We start from the raw sequence: 19499 nt of genomic DNA, 5'->3' as shown, positions 1-19499 counted from the left end.
TGCTAAATTGTGGTCTACTAACTGTGATGCAGGCCCGACTCTACTACCAAATCAGGCCCCAAATCAGAGCATAAAGACACACGAAAGACGTGGACGACTTAGTAACCACGCTTTTATTCCAAAGCTTGCGGTTCTTTTTTTCTTTCCACGATCCAGGCTCCTGTTCTTGTTCTTTCTTGATAATTTACCAACAAACCTTTTATAAAAAGCTGCTAAGGTAACTAACAGAATCAAGCTTTTTTTAAACCAATGTAACTAAAATATAATATCATTTCAATACCTCTAATCTTTGGTTAAATTTTGGTCATGTGAGTAGAACTTGCAGAAATTATCATTACAATGAAGGTGGGGCAAATAAAACCACTCAAAGTGTGTCAGAGCATAAAAAATTCAGTGGAAAAACATCTAGGAGATAACATGAATATAAGGGTGTGTTTTATGTATTTGAAAAGCACCATTGCTCGCTATTTAATAGCTCAGGTCTGCGACCTTCAGTCACAGGCAGCCTAGACGTGTGTGTCAACGACATGGACACAATCGGGTTGATCTTTATAGCTAGCATAAAAGAGTTGCCGATAATATATTCGAATGAAGAGGAATTTAAAATTATGTAATAATTGAGCGGATTTCCCCCTCCTACCCACCACCCCCCCCCCCAAAAAAAAAAAATTTCTCAGTGTGACAGTCCTTACGAGCTGCCACATTTAAAAATCCTGTTATCGAACCAAAATAGCATGGAAGTCTAAATACAACAAAATAATGCTAACATACCTTTAACTGAACGTCTCCTTGTCGGGCCTGGCCTGTTTAAGTCGATAGTACCTACGAGTAGGCTTTTGTACATTATGCTTTTGCTTCCCCACTAAAATGCTCCACCTTGAATCTCCATTTTTCCCACTAACATGCTCGGTCTCCCCAAAATAGTCACTAAAATGCTGGGATAATGCTCATTATACAAACGGTTTTTTTAATTAATTTCAAAGTTTACACTCACAAAAACGTGCAAAAGTTGCAAGTAACGACGACAACGTGTACAAGTTCATAAATACAGCCAAAAAAACAGCTGTATTAGGTTTTTTGTGAATTTTGAGTTTTAGTCTTCATTTTCTTTAAAAACGCAGGAGCTCGTGGTGCATGAGCTCCTGAAAAAAGTTAATTTCTATTTTATTTTCTCGGAAAAATTAATTTTCCGGATTTTAAGGATGCTATTTAATTATTCATACGACAACGATTTTCACTATAATTGAGCAAAAAGCTTACATTCAGGATTTTATTGTGTTTATTCACGTGCTGACTGCGTTTCAGGCCTCTTGGCAGGTTTAAATGCCTTTTTAGGCCTGCGAAACGTGTCAAGTGAATTCGTAGTTACTAAAACAAGGAATGACCTACAATGATCTACAATGACCTACAATGACGTACAATGATCTAAAATGACCTACAATGATCTAAAATGACCTACAATGAGCTACTATGAGCTGCTACGAGCTAAAATGAGTTAAAATAAGCCCTACAATGAGCTACAAAATGACAGACAATGATGTTTGTCGGGTGTCACGCTTGGACGTGACACTAGGCTCATGGTATTAAATTGCCAAGCACATTTTGAAAAGGCAAAACAAAATAAAGCCTGATCTCAGGTAACTTGAGAAACTTGAAAATAAATTATTGCAATCGCGTTTTTACCGGTATCACTATTATACCCTGTATTGACGGAAGTCATCCAGGCACTTCCTTAGTTGGCCTAGATGGGTATGGGCCGCTAAGCAGGATATGGATTTTACTATTTAGCGTTACAAACTGAGCATCTTGTTGAACCGGAAGGCACTTACCGTAAGCGATCTAATAAACGCCCACTGTCACTTATCTAACAAGAATCACTTCGTGAATTTTACCGGGGCCACTTTTGTCTTGGCAACCCACGTGGAAGGGTCGTTTTCATCAACAAGTTTGTCGGGCGACATGAAAATCTTTTTTATTGCAAATATTCTTTAGAGATGAAAACAAGGTGTAATGAATAATGTGAAAAGAGAAAATGTTAGGGAATCCCCGATTTTGAACAGTTGAGAGTTTTCGCATGTCGCTAACGGACTAACGTAAATATTGCGTGACAAAGGTTATGTGAAACAGTCTTTTTTGGTTTTCATTAGATAAAGCAGTGATAGACTTTCTTGTAATGAGTCTTAATTATTTGTCGGCCAATATTTGACGAAGTTTTCTGTAGCGAGTGCGAATTGTAAGGTATTGAAACGCACAAACAAAGTTTCGCGCGTGCAAGTTTAACAACGGTTAAGATTTTTGTTTTGTCGTAGTGTACACAGTTCAACAGTGACTAAGCTATGTCATCGTTAGGGTGAATACTGTAACAATATTTTTCAATACACAGGGATCTCATTTATTGATAAGTAGCAAATATAGTCGCATTAACCATTCCGTTCCAAAACTAATCGAATTAATATTTGGCCCTAAGCCTATTTAATGAATAATTAATTTCCTTTGAATTATTTCAAAACACTTCTAAATCACAAAGGTAAACATTTATGTCTAGTAAAGGTGAGGGCATAAAAACGCCCTAGCAATGGTTTCATGCAAATAAGGAAAGAGGAAAGGGCAAGGGGAGGAAGAGGGAAAAAGTAATTTGTTCGCATGGCTAGTGTGTTAGAACGAATGACTGCGTTGCAGCAAAGGTCACATGTAATCGGTCAGTATAAAAGATGGACTGCGGACTGCGGACTACGGACTGCGGACTGGGTATAAAATACGGACTAGGTATAAAAGGCGGACTGGAAAATACGGACTGGGTACAAAACACGGACTAGGTATAAAACGCGGACTGCGGACTGCGGACTGGGTATAAAATACGGACCACGGACTACTTTGGTAAAAACAGTGCTAATTGGTTCTAGGTAAGGAAAAATAAGATCAAAAGATCGCTAAATAGCAAGACACGTGAGTTAAAGTTGTAAATACTCCTATAAATTCTTGGTGGAGGTGTGCCGCCCGGTTCTCTGAATCATGAGCCGGATCAAAATGCTATTTTCTTCACCCATTTTTAGACCTTGTCTCGGTCTCTAACAATCATGAAAGGGGTTAGGATCAGGGGGGTACTCCCTTATATAAGGGAAGGGTAGGGGTTTTGGGCCTTTTTGGTCTGAAAACACTTTGCCCATTTTGGTCTGGAATCGGGTATGGTTTTTCGAGGGAACTACGGGAGCGTACACTAATGGACGTATTTATCGTTTCAATTCCAAATGAATAAGAACGAAATAGAAATGTGCGAATTCGAAATGCATTTGGAGAATTTTTTTTGTTTCCGCTCTAACTTGGTAATGATGACATAATTTTTGCGTAATTATACCTAACCTGTTCCAGGCTTCGAGATAGCTGGGTCCGCTGAATTGAGAAAGCGCGAACACGAAAATAAAACGGGAAAAAACTGGGGAGTCTCCCCAGCTATCTGAGAGCCGGGAACAGGCCAAATTAGGCCAGGACCGACAAGACCCGACAATGGGTATGGATTTTAGAGATCTGGTCTGAAAATGGGTGTGGAAAATAATATTTTTTGGTCTGCAATAAGGTCAGGATTCGGAGAACCGGGCACCAACCCCCACCAAGAATTCCTAGTAGTACCCCCCTCCGGGCATCAGGAGCAGGGTGTAAATCATGTCATCATAATCATCCCTTGGAATATTACTGTTTTTGCTAGTCCGCTTTCCATTTCTCTCAGTTTTACCTTTCTAAAGCTATTTTTATTTACACAGTCCTTAGTCCGCGTTTTATACCCAGTCCGTGTTTTATACTCAGTCCGGAGTCCGGATTTTATACCTAGTCCGTACTTTACACCCGGTCCGCAGTCCGTGGTCCGCAGTCCGCAGTCCATGTTTTATACTGACCGCACATGTAATTAAAACTACAGAACAATAGATGAGGGCTCAATACGTTTACATGAGTCAACTCCCAATCCTAGGCTGTCGAGTTACGCAGTTTTTCTCACGTGCTCAGATCGATTACATAATAATAACATATTTCTTAGCAACAAGAATCCAAAGTAGCTAAGAATACCAAGGGGAAAAACAAAAAAATTCTACATCAACGTCTAATGAATAATGTGAAAAGACAAAATGTTAGGGAATCCCGCATTTTGAACAGTTGAGAATTCGCGTAGCCTGAATTTCATCCGATTACTTCGACTCGTTATTACTCCCTCAGTAACTGAGAGGAGAAAACGACTCGAAGCAATCGGATGAATTTCATGCTAGAATTTGCGCATCTCGCTAACGTAAATATTGCGTGACAAAGGTTATTTGAAAATATTTTGTTTTGTTGCTTCATAAGTCAAAGCAGTGATAGACTTTCTCCTAATGAGTTTTAATTGTTTGTCGGAAAATATGTGACGAAGTTTCCTGTAGGGAGTGCGAATTATAAGATATTGAAACGCATAAACAAAGCTTGGCGCATGCAAGTTTAACAAGTTAAGATTTTTGCTTTGTCGTAGTGTACACAGTTCTACGTCGACCAAGCTTTGTCATCGCAAGGATGAATACTGTAACAATATTTTGCAATAGACAGGGATCTCATTTATTGATAAGTGGTAAATATAGTCGCATTAAACCATTCCATGTGCAAACTACTCGAATTAATATTTACATGGTTACAGTTGTTGCTCCCTACTTCAAATTTCTGAACCAGCGATATATCTCAGCGAACACTCACAAAAGTAACGAGCCAGCGATATATCTCAGTCAGCGATATATCCCTAACAATGTAACTTTGAAAACACAGAAACGCGTTGCATTTTATGACCGGTGCCAGCCTTCGGCTAGGCCCCGGTAATAAACGCCCCCCACCCCCCTTACGCTGTTAAGCTAAGTTAGTATTAAACGCCCCCCTTGAAAATTGCCCCAAAATACTAGTAAATGGCGAAATAGAGCGAAATCAATCAATTTATTAATTTCATTGCTTGATTAACATCAGTTTGTGTATTATGTCATGTTCAATTTCTAGATAAGCCATCAGGCCCGCTGTCGAGATTCTGTTAACACAAAAACGTTTTTAGCCGAAAGCATACTGTATAAAGTTATTTGAGCTCGTTAAAATAAGTTACGAGAATAAACGCCTCTCTCTTTTAAAACGCGCTTCTCCCGTCTCTTAAACGACTCCTCTTGGACCCCTAAAATGAAATAAACGCCCCGGGCTTTTATTTAACGGTAAAGGGTCTTATGATGTCTTATACTGGCCAGGGTACTTAAATAAACAATTTTTCTCTTAACCAGGGTCAGAATTATTTGAGGGCCTCGTTTGTTCATCTATACCCAAACGTCCGTTGAAGATCCCCCCGGATCGACTGTTGGGGTGACTGTGTTTGTTTAATTTGTTTGAAAAAAAGACAACACAAAACACAACTAACGGGAAAGGTTGCAAGGGATGGTTTTCATTATCATCATACATGTATTATTACACTGTAAATTTATCTCCAAGCGTAATAATTAAAGATGCTGTCATCATTTGGGCTGTCATGCAGTAGACTAAACACGATACATTTATGCACACATGTCCCCTGATCTTTTTTTTGTCTTTTTCTAAACTCTTCATTTTAGCTTATTACAGGGATGTTAAGCGTATTTTCATGTCCCCTCGTTCGGTCATTGTAGGTCATTGTAGGTCATTGTCGATCATTCCTTGTTTTAGTAACTACACAAGTGAATTAGGTTAAGTGTTCAAGAGAGGACAATCCCCTCATGACATCGCACAATTACATTGTTTTTCTAAACCTATATTTTGCTCAAAAGTTGCCCAGAAAGTCAAAATATTGCTCGAGGTTGCTGGAACTGCAAAAAATTGCTCAAAATTTTCCGAGCACAATAGGAACAGGCCTAGCTTCATCGTACTACTTTTGTTGTTTGGCCATCTTATCTTAAGAAGGAACAAAAAGCAAACTGCGGTGATAACCTGAACATAAGGAAATATAAACGCATTTCTGGAAAGGAAAAAAAGACTTTAACTTGACGTTTCGTATGTTCCAACATACATTCAGACAAGGCCCATTTAGTTTATTGATTTATTTAGTTTAGTTTATTACTTCTGAAGATGTATGTTGGAACATAACGTCAATTTAAAGTCCTTTTTATTCCCAGAAATGCGTTCATACCTCCTAATCGGTTATCACTTTTTGGCCTAGTTTCAGTCACCCTGGATATATATGGCTGGCCACAATCCACAGATATAAGGATCACGGTCAAACTCCAGTTCAAAGTGCAAATAACGTATTGGCTAGTATTTAACCTGAGATCAGGCCCAATTTTGGCGGTTCTCATACATTCTCTCTGTTTCGCCTTGCCCGCTGGAATGTCATTTTCAAAGCGAAACGAAAATAGAGCCTGATCTCAGGTTAGCTAGTATTGTGTTCTCCTGTTTTGTGCACGCGGACAGGTTCGATTCACCACCCACGCAAACACGCGCAATTTCCAGAAAAGCATCATGGGCTTTCATCTTTCTCAAAATGGCCGCTCAATCAGGTAAGATCCTCTTCCTCTTAGTAGCGTCATATTAATTTATAATACTGTTACTGAAATGAACTGTATAACGACATTGAGATAAACTCCTGTTTTGTGGCCAAAATTTCTTAGCGATTGTAGAGCATTTTCGTTGAACTGTAGCGACTAAAAAGTAAACAGAAACTTTCAAAATAATAAAGCCCAAAAATAAGGCTGATAGTAAACAAAGACCCTGGCGTTGACAAAATCCTTGAGATTACATTTTTTTGTTTTAGTTCGTTCTCTGAATTATTTTACCTGATATTTGAAACATTGGTTTGTAATGCTTGCTAACAGCCAGGAAAAGGAATTGACACGCTCGGAGCCAAAATCATGATGAGTTTGCTAAAATTAGAAATAGTTATTTTGTCATAACATTTTAATTCGTGTATTCTGTCTCATTTTGTCTCAAATCAAGCAATCTTTGTATCATCTGTCACAGTTTTACATGTATGTCTTATGTCTCTGTTTCAGAGCTTGTTACTTGTTGAAATTTTACCCTAACAGGGCCTTTTTGAAATGTGCAATATTATTAATACCTCCTAATTAATTGTACTTTATTATTTTTTTAATATCAATGCAAATGTTACTGGTCAAAATTAAATTCAATTGAAAATTTTTTAAACTAGGTTGATTCTCAATTCTCTTTGTCTCCTATCCCTAAAGAGGCTATTAAAAATTATTCATAAATTAGAGCTAGGAGACAAAGAAAATTGAGTATCTATGTAGGTTAAAAAAGTTTAACCTGAATTTAATTTTGACCTGTAACTTTAATATGCACTTGCCAACTTTTTTGAGTCAAAGGTGTGAGTTTGTTATCATCAGCACCATAATTTTTGTACAGGACTTGAGCATATCCAAGATGTCCAAAAACTTCCAAAGACATTCTAAAATGAGAGTTTTCTGGAAAATTATGTGGACTTTTCTTTTCTCGTTTTGGTTTTGATTTATTCTTCTATAAATATCTTTTTAAAAAATGTGTAAGTTAAGCCTATTGACCAGCTCAAACATCTCCATCAAGAGGTATGAGAAAATGGTCTTCAGGTATAAGCTGCCATGAGATCAAAGTGTTTGAGTTCCAGGGGTGAGAGCTGACTTGTAAGGTACAGTAGTTGGTAGATATACAAATAGACTTGTGATATGAACATCACAGTGGTGGATCCAGGGAAGGGGCCCGGGAAGCCCGCTCCCCCCTTATTTTTGGACCAAACTGAGGCCTGAAGGGCTGAAAAAAAATTTTTTTTAGACCACTCCTCCCCCTTATTTCAGGGTCTGGATGACTGCCCCCCCCCCCCTCCCACTTTATCTGAAGGTCTGGATCTGCCATTGTGCCATTGCACCAAACACTCCATCCAGGCTAATTAAAAATATTTCCTGTAGTGTGAGATAGATTTGTCATGTTGCTGGGTTTATTTTTCATCCCTAGCTCAAACAACTTCTCGGGGAAATGTAATGACTGGGGATTTGCCCGATGACTTTTTGCGCATATCGCCAGCAGTTAATCAAGGGCAGACAATCCCAGTTCAGCCTATGCCATATTATCAGCCAACTGTATTCATGCAGCCATATCAACAACAACCATTAGGAAGATTAAGTATCACACTACAACAGGTTCGTAAGTTGTTAAATATTATTAAATCTACTAAATCAGTAAAATCTTATTATCCAGGGACCATGTAGCTATGGGACTGGGTGGGCTAAAGCCCTTCCAATAATTTTGCCACGAATATTTTTAGATGAATTTCCAAAGGTAATTCCAATCTTTGTGTTAGAGCAAACACAATTTTCATTGTTAAATGTACCTTTTTATGCAAAACACTAACAGAATGGTGACAACAATTTGACAAAATTTTCTCAGGGTTAATAGAAATAAACACCTTTCTGGTGATTCAGAAGCTCTAAATTTCAAAATTTTTTGGGAGAACATGCCCCCTGACCCCCTAGAAAAGCTCATGCCTTTGTGCTTATTGAGCTTGTGATACGCATGTGCTAAACCCATCAAACCAAAATATGCTCCTGATGCAGTTGTTTTATCTCTCAATTATGCTAAGCATAAACAACTATTATAATAAGAAAAGATGTTATTTATAATAAGAAATGGATTTACGAAAATTATTAACCAAAATTCCAAACTCCTTCTTTTCTGCTTATTAACCGATTTTGCAAATTCACTGCCCTACATAAATTTAACTGGCTCGTCTAGAATTTCATGCTTTTTTAATACTGTATTGCAGGCAATGCATTTTAAAATCCATGATAAGATTCTGATACAAATGCTTCTGAGAAAATTTCTTCTTGCACCCTGCCATTAATTAAAGGAGTTTCAAGCTATGTTACTCACTGATGAGAACATGATTCTTAGTTATAATTAGTAAAGTTGACTTTTGCAGGCCAAACTTGCCAAGAATTATGGCATTACACGTATGGATCCCTACTGTCGGATTACAGTTGGAAGCCATGTATTTGAAAGTCCAACGGCCCACAATGGCTCAACAAGTCCCCGATGGAACAAGTTAATGTCTATGTATGTATCATTGCAGATAGTGTTCCAGATCTCACCGTGAAGCTTTCTTTCTTGCTTGACTGTGAATGGTCTTTTGTTTTCCTCCATTTATGTGATATTCATGTCAGTTATGTGTGTGTCAGTGGCAAGCTGGAGCTGCACTTTTTAAGTTTTTTTTTTATTTCCAAACAGTTCCTTGGTTTATCCATTAGAAAAATAACTAAAAATTGTTGGAAGAATTGTTACACTGTACTACCATTCTAAAAAAAGCTCACATTAGAGGACTTGCATAACTGAGATTTAATGTTATTTTTAAAAAGAGAGAATATATCTGAAAAAACAAACTGCTGCACACACACTCACAAAAACTGAACTCCTTAGTAGGTTTATTGTACATTCTTTTGGTTTTGTTGGTAAATAAGACTAGTTTTGCTATTCTCTTTTGCAGACCCATACAAGAAGGTGTTACTAACATATATGTCGAGGTCTTTGATGAGGTATTTTAGTTTTCTGTCATCAATATAGACCTACCCAGTTTTAACAACTCCTTACAGAAGCTGATTTTTTGAAGTTGTTAATATATTTTAGTCCAAGCAAGTTGTCCAATATGTCAGCCAAGGATCTCAAATTATCCACACGAATACCAGTGCACAATTTACTTCACAGACTCATTTTACCAAAGTTCATTTCTTAAATGGCTACCATTGTTTAAGGCTGCTGGAAGAGAATTAATTTTGTGGTGCTTGTTAGACAGAATAATGGATGCTTAATGCAGCCAGTACAATAATTTGAACCTCCACTAACGAAACCCTGTTAGGGTAACATTTTAACAAGCAGCATGGCCTTGAAGCAGCGGTGTAAGACAGCTGAAATGTTGTCACACAACACAAAGATGGGTTGAAACGGTGACAGCAATGAAGAAAAGTACAAAAACAGTAGTAAAAAAATTCTCTTTAGTTCATTTTGGTCCTTGAAAGTCCTTTAATTTTAATCAAAGAACATTTGATAAGAAGCATCGTCACTATTTTTATCTTGTTCGTTATGGAAGGTAATTCTTTGATAAGCACTCACAAAGGAATTTTCATAAAAAATGGTTGCCATTAAACAAAAAGGCCCATTATTATCAGAATATTTTTATAGTTTATTTGGAATCTGTGTTGAAAGTAATAAATAATGTCCTTGAAATTAAAAAATGTGGTTCTTGAACAGTCCATGAATTTTACAGCAGAAAAAGTGTACGAACTCGGAAAATATCAACAGGGACGTGGCTTCACAGCCTCCTCAATTATGTGAATCATTGGGTTTTGAAATTCAGACTTAGCAGAGATATATTTACCCTGCCCCCCTTGGAGGGCACCACTAATGGACCCTTCTCTTTTATTGTATCCAATCATGGTCCCAGCCATAAACAAACACTAAACTTTTAACCTTCCTTATGAGGACACCTGTCCCAAGGCGGCCCTTTACCTTGCTCCCTGGGGTGTCCGCTTACAGAGGTTTGAATCAAGTATTATTTTTTATTAATTTTCATTTCAGCGAGCATTCTCTATGGATGAGCGTATTGCATGGGGTCTTATTCCTATCAAAGAAGAAGTGTTTTCAGGAGAAACACTTGAGGACTGGTACCCGTTAAGTGGTAAACAGGGAGATGACAAGGAAGGAATGATCAACTTAGTTTTTGCATACAGGGTAAACATTTCTTTGTAATAATTCCATAATCCTCACAACATTATTAGGGTTCTTAAACAGTTGAAACATTTCTCAGGAAATGCTTTGCAATTCATTAAGTGAAACTAAGGCAAGGTTAAAATCCATCCAAGGAGGTAGTGGTCTGGGAGCGCACTAATAGGTACCTTTGCATTGCTACTTTGCTTGAGGGTTGGTTGGCAGGGATCTTTAAGGGTGTTTGATTACACAAAAGCCAGAAGGAAAACCTTGTAGTAGTAAATATCAGTGTCCTTGATTTTTAGTAAAAGAGAACTTTTGAGCCAAAAGTTCTTCAAGAAAGTTTTGGCCTTAGTGTAGGGCCATAGCTGGTAGGAGGCACGACAAGACACCCACTTAGAGCTGTAAAAATGATTCTCAGAAATTATTTACAATAGCATGTCACAAATGCAAAGGACTGATTTGTTTTTTTATACATGTGATGTATGTTGCCTGCTCCAGTAAATCCATTACTGCTTGACGTGATTAATACTCAGGCATGATATATTAATGCTCAGGCTTTACAGCTCTCTCAAGTGAGTGACTTCTTCTTTCCCCTGTGTAGAAAGTACCTGCACCACCTCCACAAGCAATGATCTACCCTAACATGCCCGTCATGATGGTACCTCAGCCAGTGGTTCCGGGAACACAAGTGGTTTATCCAGGAGGGTATGGTCCCGGGCAGCCAGTACCTACTGGTCAGCCACCACAACAACCCCAACAAAGGCCCATTAATGAACAGGATATAGCAGGATTGAAGGACATGTTTCCCAATATGGAAGAGGGGGTCATTCGATCTGTTCTTGAAGCAAGTGGTGGAAGTGTTGATGCAGCAACAACACACTTACTCAGCATGACAGACTCTTGAGTTAATTAAGGCATAAAGAGATAAGCATGTTCCTTTATGAAAATTGGCTTTGAGTCACTGAAGAGTAAGTGGAAGGAACTGCTGCTAATGAACAGTTTTAGAAGCCACATGATCATTTTTTTAATGCTGAACAATAGAAGCATTATTTTAAGTCATTTCAATCCACAAAATGACATTTCACCATTTATAGGTGATGAAAATATGCATTTTGGTTACTTGCTTATATTATTGATAGAATCATAAACAAGAATGATGTAAATTATCAAGCACAAGAAGAGTTGTTCTGCCCAATATCCAGACTGTAGTGGGTTAGTTCCTAGCTAATCTTTACAAACCACTGCTTCAGGGCCTTATGAAATTTTGCCTAAATGTTTGGCAGTGGTGACCATATCTGGAAAATTAGCTGCCATGTTAGCTGCCATATTGATGACTAGAATTCTTTGTCACACTTACTTAAAAACCTTGAGAATTGTGAAGCCAGAAGGTGAGTTAGAAATTAAATAAAAAACTGAAGCAAAATTAGGTATTGAAACATCTTTGCTTGCTACCATCTTGGATGTCAAGTGGTTCAACTGCTATTTAGACCTTAAGTAGTCCCCCATTTGTTCTCAGGGATAGTAGAGCAAGTGAAACCAAGCGTGCGTGAAAATCACCTCACGAGAGAAAAGGCAACACCTGCCGCATGTCGCCTTTTCTCGCATGGGGTGATTTTCATGCGTGCTCGCGTTTTGCTTGCTCTACTATCCCTGAGGAAAAATGGGAGACTACTTGTAGTCTAACCCCCATTATGTACTGTAATCTGTGGCAGACTGGATGTTTCTAATGTACACCATACAACTAACATCATTTCCAATTTGCAGTTTAAGAACCTGGGCCGGCTTGTTCAAAACAGGGTTAAGAGAAACCAGGGTTAGTGCAAAGTTTAAATTCAGATATGAATTTTAAAAAGCAAATTCAGTTTAATTCTTTTTGTCTACAAGCAATGATTTGATGCTCTATAATGGAAAGAGAAAATTATCCGAGAAAATGCTTTTGAACGGAAGAATAAGAAACCCAGATTTAAACTTAACCCTGGGATACTGCTAATTGACCTTCAAACAACTGGGCCCTGGTTATAGTCAACTCTCTCTTAATGGACACCTTGCTGAAAAGGACGCATAGGGTTAGTTCCTGCCTGTCTTCACTCCTCTTAGTTGACTATTAATAAGACAGACATCTTTCTAAGCTGGACTCATAGTGCGGGTCTCAAAGGTGTCTGTCTTAAGCCAGGTTGCCATGTGCTGCCAAGCTACCTGCAACATAGCTGCTGGTACTGCCTGTGACACCATTCTGAAATGAGAACAGAAGTCGCCAGCAACAGAGGCCATGTCAGTCTTTACTGCTGGCATGACTGCGAAGTTGACTCAAGTTGACTTCGCAGGCATGCCGGTGGTAAAGACCTGTGATGTTTCTTGTTGCTGGTGGCATTGTCCTCATTATATCGAGGAGTAGTATTGAAGGCAGTATCAGCGGCTTTGTCTCAGGTACTTTGGCGGTATATGAGAACCAGGCTTTAGAGAGAGTTGACTATACTGACTTTTTTGAATGGCCACCACTTTAAAATTTTAAGATCCATTAGTGGTTCTTGGAGAAAATAGGTTCATTTTGCATCCTGCACTGATATTTTTGGATATTGGACAAAACATACCTTCATTTGTTTGATATGGCTTCTCAAATGATTATTAATTCTTGAAGAAATTCAAAGTTCAAGTTTGAAAAATGTTAAGGTAATATTATGAATTTTTTTAAAATAAAAATCTGATATCTAGACCTCCTTTATGGTGAGGATTTTCTTTGTTTTCTCTTCATGAGTTGTTAATGAGTTTGAGAAATTTAGCATCACTTTTATACAAAGTGTAGAGCATCTTCATGTGACATCAACTCGTCCATATTGGTGTAACAAGAAAATGAGGTGAAGGCCATGTTGGTGTGCTAAGGCAATCCTAGCTGCCTGTAGTCTGCATAGCTGGCGGGATCGTTAGTGCGAGCAAAGTTTTGGCAGAGCAGCTGTGAAGCCATGTGGGGAATCAAGAATGGCAGCTTTCCTGCCAAAATTCTCACACGCGCAAAGACAATTCCACCTGCTAGGCAAGCTAAGCTGCCTGTGGAGAAATCCTTTCTCATGTAAACACCTTCTTATGTTCAAAGAAACTTAAGAAGCTGTTGGTCACATGGTTAAAAATTCTCTGTAAGGTGATTTTTAGCCTGAGTTGCACCTGACTCTTGGAGTCCCAGACGCCCAAGAGAGACGGAGTTTGTGATGTGAGAAGACAGCAGAAATTCAGGCTAGGTTATTTTAGGATTTCCAGTCTGTCATATAAATAGATAGAAACCAACCCCAGCAAAGCCTTTATAATGATAAACAGAATTAGCAATTATGTAACTATATGTAAGTCATATCTAGAGGCTTTCAATAGTTCAATAGATTTTTTAATAAAATTTTCACAAAATATTCAGTTTGTTGTTTTGATTTTTCGAAGGAAAATAAATTATTTGAATTTTCAAAATAATCTTTTATGGGACTGTCAAGTAATCAGTAATTCAATTTTTTAAAATATAAATAGATGCGATGTATGAAAGGCCTTGCATGGTCTTGCATAAATGTAAAAGTTGAGGGAGGTTCAACTTTTTGAAACGTTTACGTGCTACCTTACATCCCATCGGGGTGGGAGGAGGGGGGGGGGGGGCGGTATACTGTACTCCAGATTTCAAGTGACGGGCATGATCGATTGGGGCCTCTTTTTCACGTAACATTTACGTGGCAGCTAAGGCCATTGCTTGCGTGGTAGAAGTTTATAAAAAGACCTGCTGCGCTGAATTTATTTTTAGTACCTTGCTAATTTCACTTAATGCCTAATCATGCCTAATAATCACGTTAACGCACGCGGGTAGTCCCACTCACGAGCACGCCCTAAAAACAGTGCTCTCGTTGAGTACCCGCTCGTTTGCCCGTTTGCCCGTTTGCCCGTTTGCCCGTTTTGTTTTTTAAATGCAAATGTACTTCTGAATTTTTAAAATAATTCATGTGAATTAGTCCATTTTGAGTTTACGTGCACGTGTGTATGCATTGATGGTGTATCAGCATGCGAAGGTGGTCATAAGGTGGAAATGACGTGTGAAAAAATTGCACACGTTACACGTTGATCTATTTATGTCATGTGAAGTCACGCAATATTAAAAAGTAGCCAAGCCTTCTGTTCAGCAAAGTCAGTATATATACAATCCTTTTTCTCCTTTTTCTGCTGGAAGGGTTGCATAACGCTTCTATTGAGCGTCTCTGTACACAACTGTCTTTAGGTATTGGTGAGCTAACCAAAAATTCAGCAAGATGACGTTTTATAGAAATTTAGTCTGGTTCGGCAAAGGATTCCGGGAGTACACGAAAAATGGCTATCTCGCTGCAGAGAAGTCCTTCGATCCCAAAGCTCTTGATGTTGACATTTCTTCTCGGTCGTTTATGATCACTGGAGCTAACAGTGGTATTGGAAAAGACGCAGCTGTCTTTTTAGCGAAGAAAGGAGCTACAGTTCACATGGTCTGTAGAAGTGAAACAAGAGGCGAAGAGGCGAGAAAAGAAATCACTGAAGTCTCTGGAAATGACAGAGTGAAACTTCACCTTTTGGACATGTCCCACCCAAGAAAGGTTTGGGAGTTTGTAGAAAAGTTTTCATCGTCTAGTGAGCCTATCCATGTGTTAATAAACAACGCTGGATGCATGGTGAACACTAGAGAAGTTGACGAGGATGGTTTGGAAAAGAACTTCGCCACCAATGCTTTGGGCACGTACATTCTGACCAGTGGACTGGTTCCAGTTCTTTTGAAGCAGGAATCACCAAGAGTTGTTACGGTCTCTTCAGGTTTGTAAAAGTATGTCAAAATGTTGCTCCTAACCTGGTAACAGATGTTCAAAGTTATTTTCATTTCAAGTTTAATTTAGCTATCGCCATATGCATTCTTTGCATTACAGATTACGTAATCATAGGGAAGAAATCTTGCGACTTGTCGTGGGAAAGTAATTAAATTACGTTTCCGCATTTAAAAAATATCTCTCATACTGTATCTTCCCTCAAGTAACAAATTTCTTTGAATTTGAAACAAAGCGCCTCATGGGGTAAATGCCTTCCCTCCCCTCCCCCCCAATCACCAATCCTTGCAGTTCACAGGCTACAATACTATCCATGATTTGAATGTCATTTATATTTGAAAATGTTGAGGCCATTTGTCAATAATTGCCTTGTTTTGAACCCCCATTGATAAAGTGCACCTCCCCTTCCCTCTGCCCCAAACCCAATGAAAAAAAAGTAAAAGTAGTACTCTGTCAGAGTACTGCCAAAGTGATTTAATTTACATTTTCTTCACCTTGAACCACCTTGTAAACATCGAGGGGGCGGGGGGGGGAATTCAGAAATGTTTGGGTGGGGAGAAACTGCTGTGACGGCATCATAGAACCCTTGGCCTATAATAATACTCGACCTGGTGGAGGTAAACGTCGCGACCCTGTACTAGACTTACTAGACTAAACTCCCGAAATCCATCGAGTCACTATTTTCTGGAAACAACTAAGGTGAAGTACGCTTTCCATATTTAGTTGCAGGCAAATTAAAATTTCTGAAAGTTGGACAAATAAAGGATATATATTTGGAGAAGGTGAAGAGCTACCATAAATTTTTCACAAAATTAACATGGCTCAGGGCTGCCTCCCTCATGAAATTTTACGCCAGATGGAGCTTAGCTAGGTCTGAGCTGATCAACGAGGGGATCTCGGACCAGTAAAATAAACCCTGTGGGGAAGTATTGTTATTTTGTGAAAGAACTGGAGTCACTTAAGTCATTACCCTTGTTTTTTTTTTCCATTACAGGGGGTATGCTTGTGCAGAAACTTGATGTCAAAGACCTTCAGTTTGAAAGAATGAACCCATTTGATGGCACCATGGCATATGCACAAAACAAACGGCAGCAAGTTGTCATGACTGAAAAGTGGGCAGAAAAGTACAAGGAAATCTTCTTTTCTTCCATGCATCCAGGTAACATTGTTGAACTAATAATGAAGCCAACTCTCAGAGAACTTGCTATGTTACAGACACCCTAATAGGCTCTGAGAGGTAGTCGGGTTCACCAAATTGAGAAAGGAAAAAACTGGGAACTCTTCTCTGCCACTGCCCTCTTACCCAGATCACGCGCTGATTTTTCCATGTGCCTTTCACTCATGTGTCATCCCTACTATTTGAGAGCCTGGAACAGGCTCTGCAACATGCTAGATCATTAATCATGTAATGCTAACTGCTTTTTCAGCTCTTCACATTCAACAAAAAGTTTAATTCAGTGTCTCACATACTTATGAACATTATTTTGTTGGTGTGTTTGTCTGCCAATGAAGGGGCATCACTGATGATTCCAGATCCAAAGAGCTTTAAAGAGTTCTTCTACAGAACATGAAGATAGATCTCAAGATGAGTGTGATTACAGTATCTCTTTCCCATATTATGTAACCATTGAAAAGATTTCCCCCTATCTTGAAGAACAGTGCAAGCCAGCAAGTTGATCAAGATCAATTTAAAGAGTGATAACTCTTTTAAATCATTAATTATTATTAATTTATAGGTTGGGCTGATACTCCAGCAGTGAGGTCATCAATGCCAGGTTTCCATCAAAAAATGAAGGATCGTCTTCGAACTTCAGAACAGGGAGCAGATACAATCGTATGGTTGGCTGTTGCTGATATGTCTAAGGAGACCAGTGGTTTATTTTACCAAGACAGGAAAGCAGTTGCAACACATTTACCACTTGCATGGAGCAAAGCTTCTGATAGTGACAAAGACAAACTGATGTCTGAACTTGAAGAAATGGCTTCAAAGTTTAAATAAACGTTAAACACATTCAGTTGTAATTAACAGCATTTAAATGGCACGTGTATCTGAGCATTTTGCTTGAGTATGTATTAAACAGCAGATAAAAAAGAGTAGGCTGTGTGTTCTAAGGTACTGTACGTAATATAGTTCATTTCATCCAGAATAGTGTAACAGTTTTATTATTATTATATAGCTTAGGAAGACCAAAATAACAAACAAACATACATAGAGACATATATAATATTAATATTGTTGACCATTTACAGCTAATCTAGTGAAGAAAAAATTACATTAAGTTATGAGAACTGACATCTCGTTAAAAATACAGTTAACAAATAACATAATTTTCTTGAGAGTGTTAATTTTTATAAAGTTTAGTTTGATGTTTTGTGGTAGGAGCTATAGGAAATGTCATTAATAGTTTAATAGATCTTGGATGTAACTTATTAATAGTATTGTGTTATTTTTATTACATCTCACATTGCCAAAACAAGTAAATAACAAGTGAAATGCTTCTGAAATCATCTGCCAATTTTTTCATCACTTTAAACCGCTTTACACTTTACCAAAATCCTACAAATAACCTTAACCTTGACATCAATAATATTATCCCAGGCCCGGTTCCTTGAAAGATGGTTATTAATTTTGTACCCAGGATTAAGCCAAATATTAAACAAGGTTTTCTTGTCTAAGTACATGTCACTCAAGCTTACAAAATACCGATAATTTCAGAGATGATAACATAGAATTTTACTCAAAGAAATGCATAGGAAGCTAAATACAACAATGGAACAGTTTTTAATCCAGGATTAGGGCTAATCGGCCTCTCAGGAACCAGGGCTGGCGTTTCACATCCAAAGCATGCAGCCATTTTATCACTCTTCTCATTAGCATATCATTGATTTCTCTCATTTGATGCAGTACACACGAAACCTTAAACAAGGTTATTCTCAATCACCACAGCTGGCTTAGCAAATAATGGCCATTTGTTCAGGTCTGGTAAAAAATAAATGTCATTAAGTAAAAAGTGATCATGGAGACTTGTATCCTCCGATGCAGACATTCTTAGGGTTTTTTTATGCATTCCTTTCCGGCATTCATGGGGAGGAAACAGACAGCAACGCCTAACAACATTACTGTGGCAAGCTAGGAGAGTTTTTGTTCTTTTTAAATAAGACCAATACTAATATTATTACTAATAGACTAGTCAGATCAGTGCAAATTATGTGCTGCTATTGATAGGAGTTTACAGTAAGCACTGATAGATGGCGATAAGTAGAGAGAGTTGGAAAATCATAGCAAGGAACAAGGGATTACACAACTTTCTAACTATATTTAATGGTAAAGAGAGGATGTAACCCTTGGTTTGGACAATGCTAGAAGACAGAAAAGACATGGTGCAATAAACACTTTGGCTGTTTCATTTGAGTACTGTGATAGCATGTCCTTGAATCTTGATATTATATCTCACCCAAAAGAGGAGTTCATTTAAAAACTATCCTACATCCACCCTCCCTTTGAAGAAAGAAAGTGGCAAGAGAAGGGTCATTGGCTATGCGTTGGCTATAAATATGTCACATCTGACTCTTGGTAGTGATATTCAAATATGCCCTCGCCACACTACATCCTGCTAAACAATTTTACAACCCTAGCAAAATCGTGGAAAAAACCCAATTCAACTCACAGGGAAGATGTGACTAGCATTTACTAGCCCAAGATTCACTTAAGCTAACCCGAAAAATCTTTTTCATGAGAAAAGTGGATTACAGTTCTGTTCTTCTGTTAATTCACTAGCCCGATGGCAAAATCCACTAGCTCCGCGCTATTGGACCTTCCTTCCCCTAGTAAAATCCAACTAGTGGTCTATTAACAATGCTGTATTCTGATTGGTTGAGCTACTACAAGGCTATATGTTATAGCCCACTAGTAGCGAAAAGCACTGGCCTTTTGGCGGCAAAAAAGGATTAAAATCTAGCTTCAACTAGCTAAAGTTGTGTCGTCTCGAT

General features: G+C 38.3%; 2 protein-coding genes across 2 annotated transcripts; both read left to right on the top strand.

Annotated features, from left to right (window-relative positions):
• Nucleotides 1-6386: 6386 nt before the first annotated feature.
• On the top strand, nucleotides 6387-12195 carry LOC140935873 (toll-interacting protein B-like). Its single transcript, XM_073385450.1, has 6 exons — nucleotides 6387-6512; nucleotides 7957-8141; nucleotides 8921-9054; nucleotides 9482-9530; nucleotides 10570-10722; nucleotides 11303-12195. Exons 1-6 carry the CDS (start codon nucleotides 6497-6499, stop codon nucleotides 11603-11605), a joined length of 840 nt encoding a protein of 279 aa, XP_073241551.1. The 5' UTR covers nucleotides 6387-6496; the 3' UTR covers nucleotides 11606-12195.
• Nucleotides 12196-14828: 2633 nt separating this feature from the next.
• On the top strand, nucleotides 14829-18916 carry LOC140935872 (dehydrogenase/reductase SDR family member 12-like). Its single transcript, XM_073385449.1, has 3 exons — nucleotides 14829-15501; nucleotides 16504-16668; nucleotides 17246-18916. The coding sequence occupies exons 1-3, from the start codon at nucleotides 14973-14975 to the stop codon at nucleotides 17506-17508; spliced, it is 957 nt and encodes a 318-aa protein (XP_073241550.1). The 5' UTR covers nucleotides 14829-14972; the 3' UTR covers nucleotides 17509-18916.
• Nucleotides 18917-19499: the final 583 nt, after the last annotated feature.

The sequence above is a fragment of the Porites lutea genome, chromosome 4 (assembly GCF_958299795.1).
Source record: "Porites lutea chromosome 4, jaPorLute2.1, whole genome shotgun sequence".
In the NCBI taxonomy this organism is placed as follows: domain Eukaryota; kingdom Metazoa; phylum Cnidaria; class Anthozoa; order Scleractinia; family Poritidae; genus Porites; species Porites lutea.
This window is presented reverse-complemented; position numbering and strand designations above follow the sequence as displayed.

What these genes read in the sequence shown, in the direction of transcription:
- LOC140935872 (XM_073385449.1), top strand. Translation starts at nt 14,973, where the DNA reads ATGACGTTTTATAGAAATTTAGTCTGGTTCGGCAAAGGATTCCGGGAG. An exon ending in AGTTGTTACGGTCTCTTCAG is followed by an intron (nt 15,502 to 16,503) that starts GTTTGTAAAAGT and finishes TTTCCATTACAG; the next exon opens with GGGGTATGCTTGTGCAGAAA. An exon ending in CTTTTCTTCCATGCATCCAG is followed by an intron (nt 16,669 to 17,245) that starts GTAACATTGTTG and finishes ATTAATTTATAG; the next exon opens with GTTGGGCTGATACTCCAGCA.
- LOC140935873 (XM_073385450.1), top strand. An exon ending in TGGAACAAGTTAATGTCTAT is followed by an intron (nt 9,055 to 9,481) that starts GTATGTATCATT and finishes TCTCTTTTGCAG; the next exon opens with ACCCATACAAGAAGGTGTTA. An exon ending in ACTTAGTTTTTGCATACAGG is followed by an intron (nt 10,723 to 11,302) that starts GTAAACATTTCT and finishes TCCCCTGTGTAG; the next exon opens with AAAGTACCTGCACCACCTCC.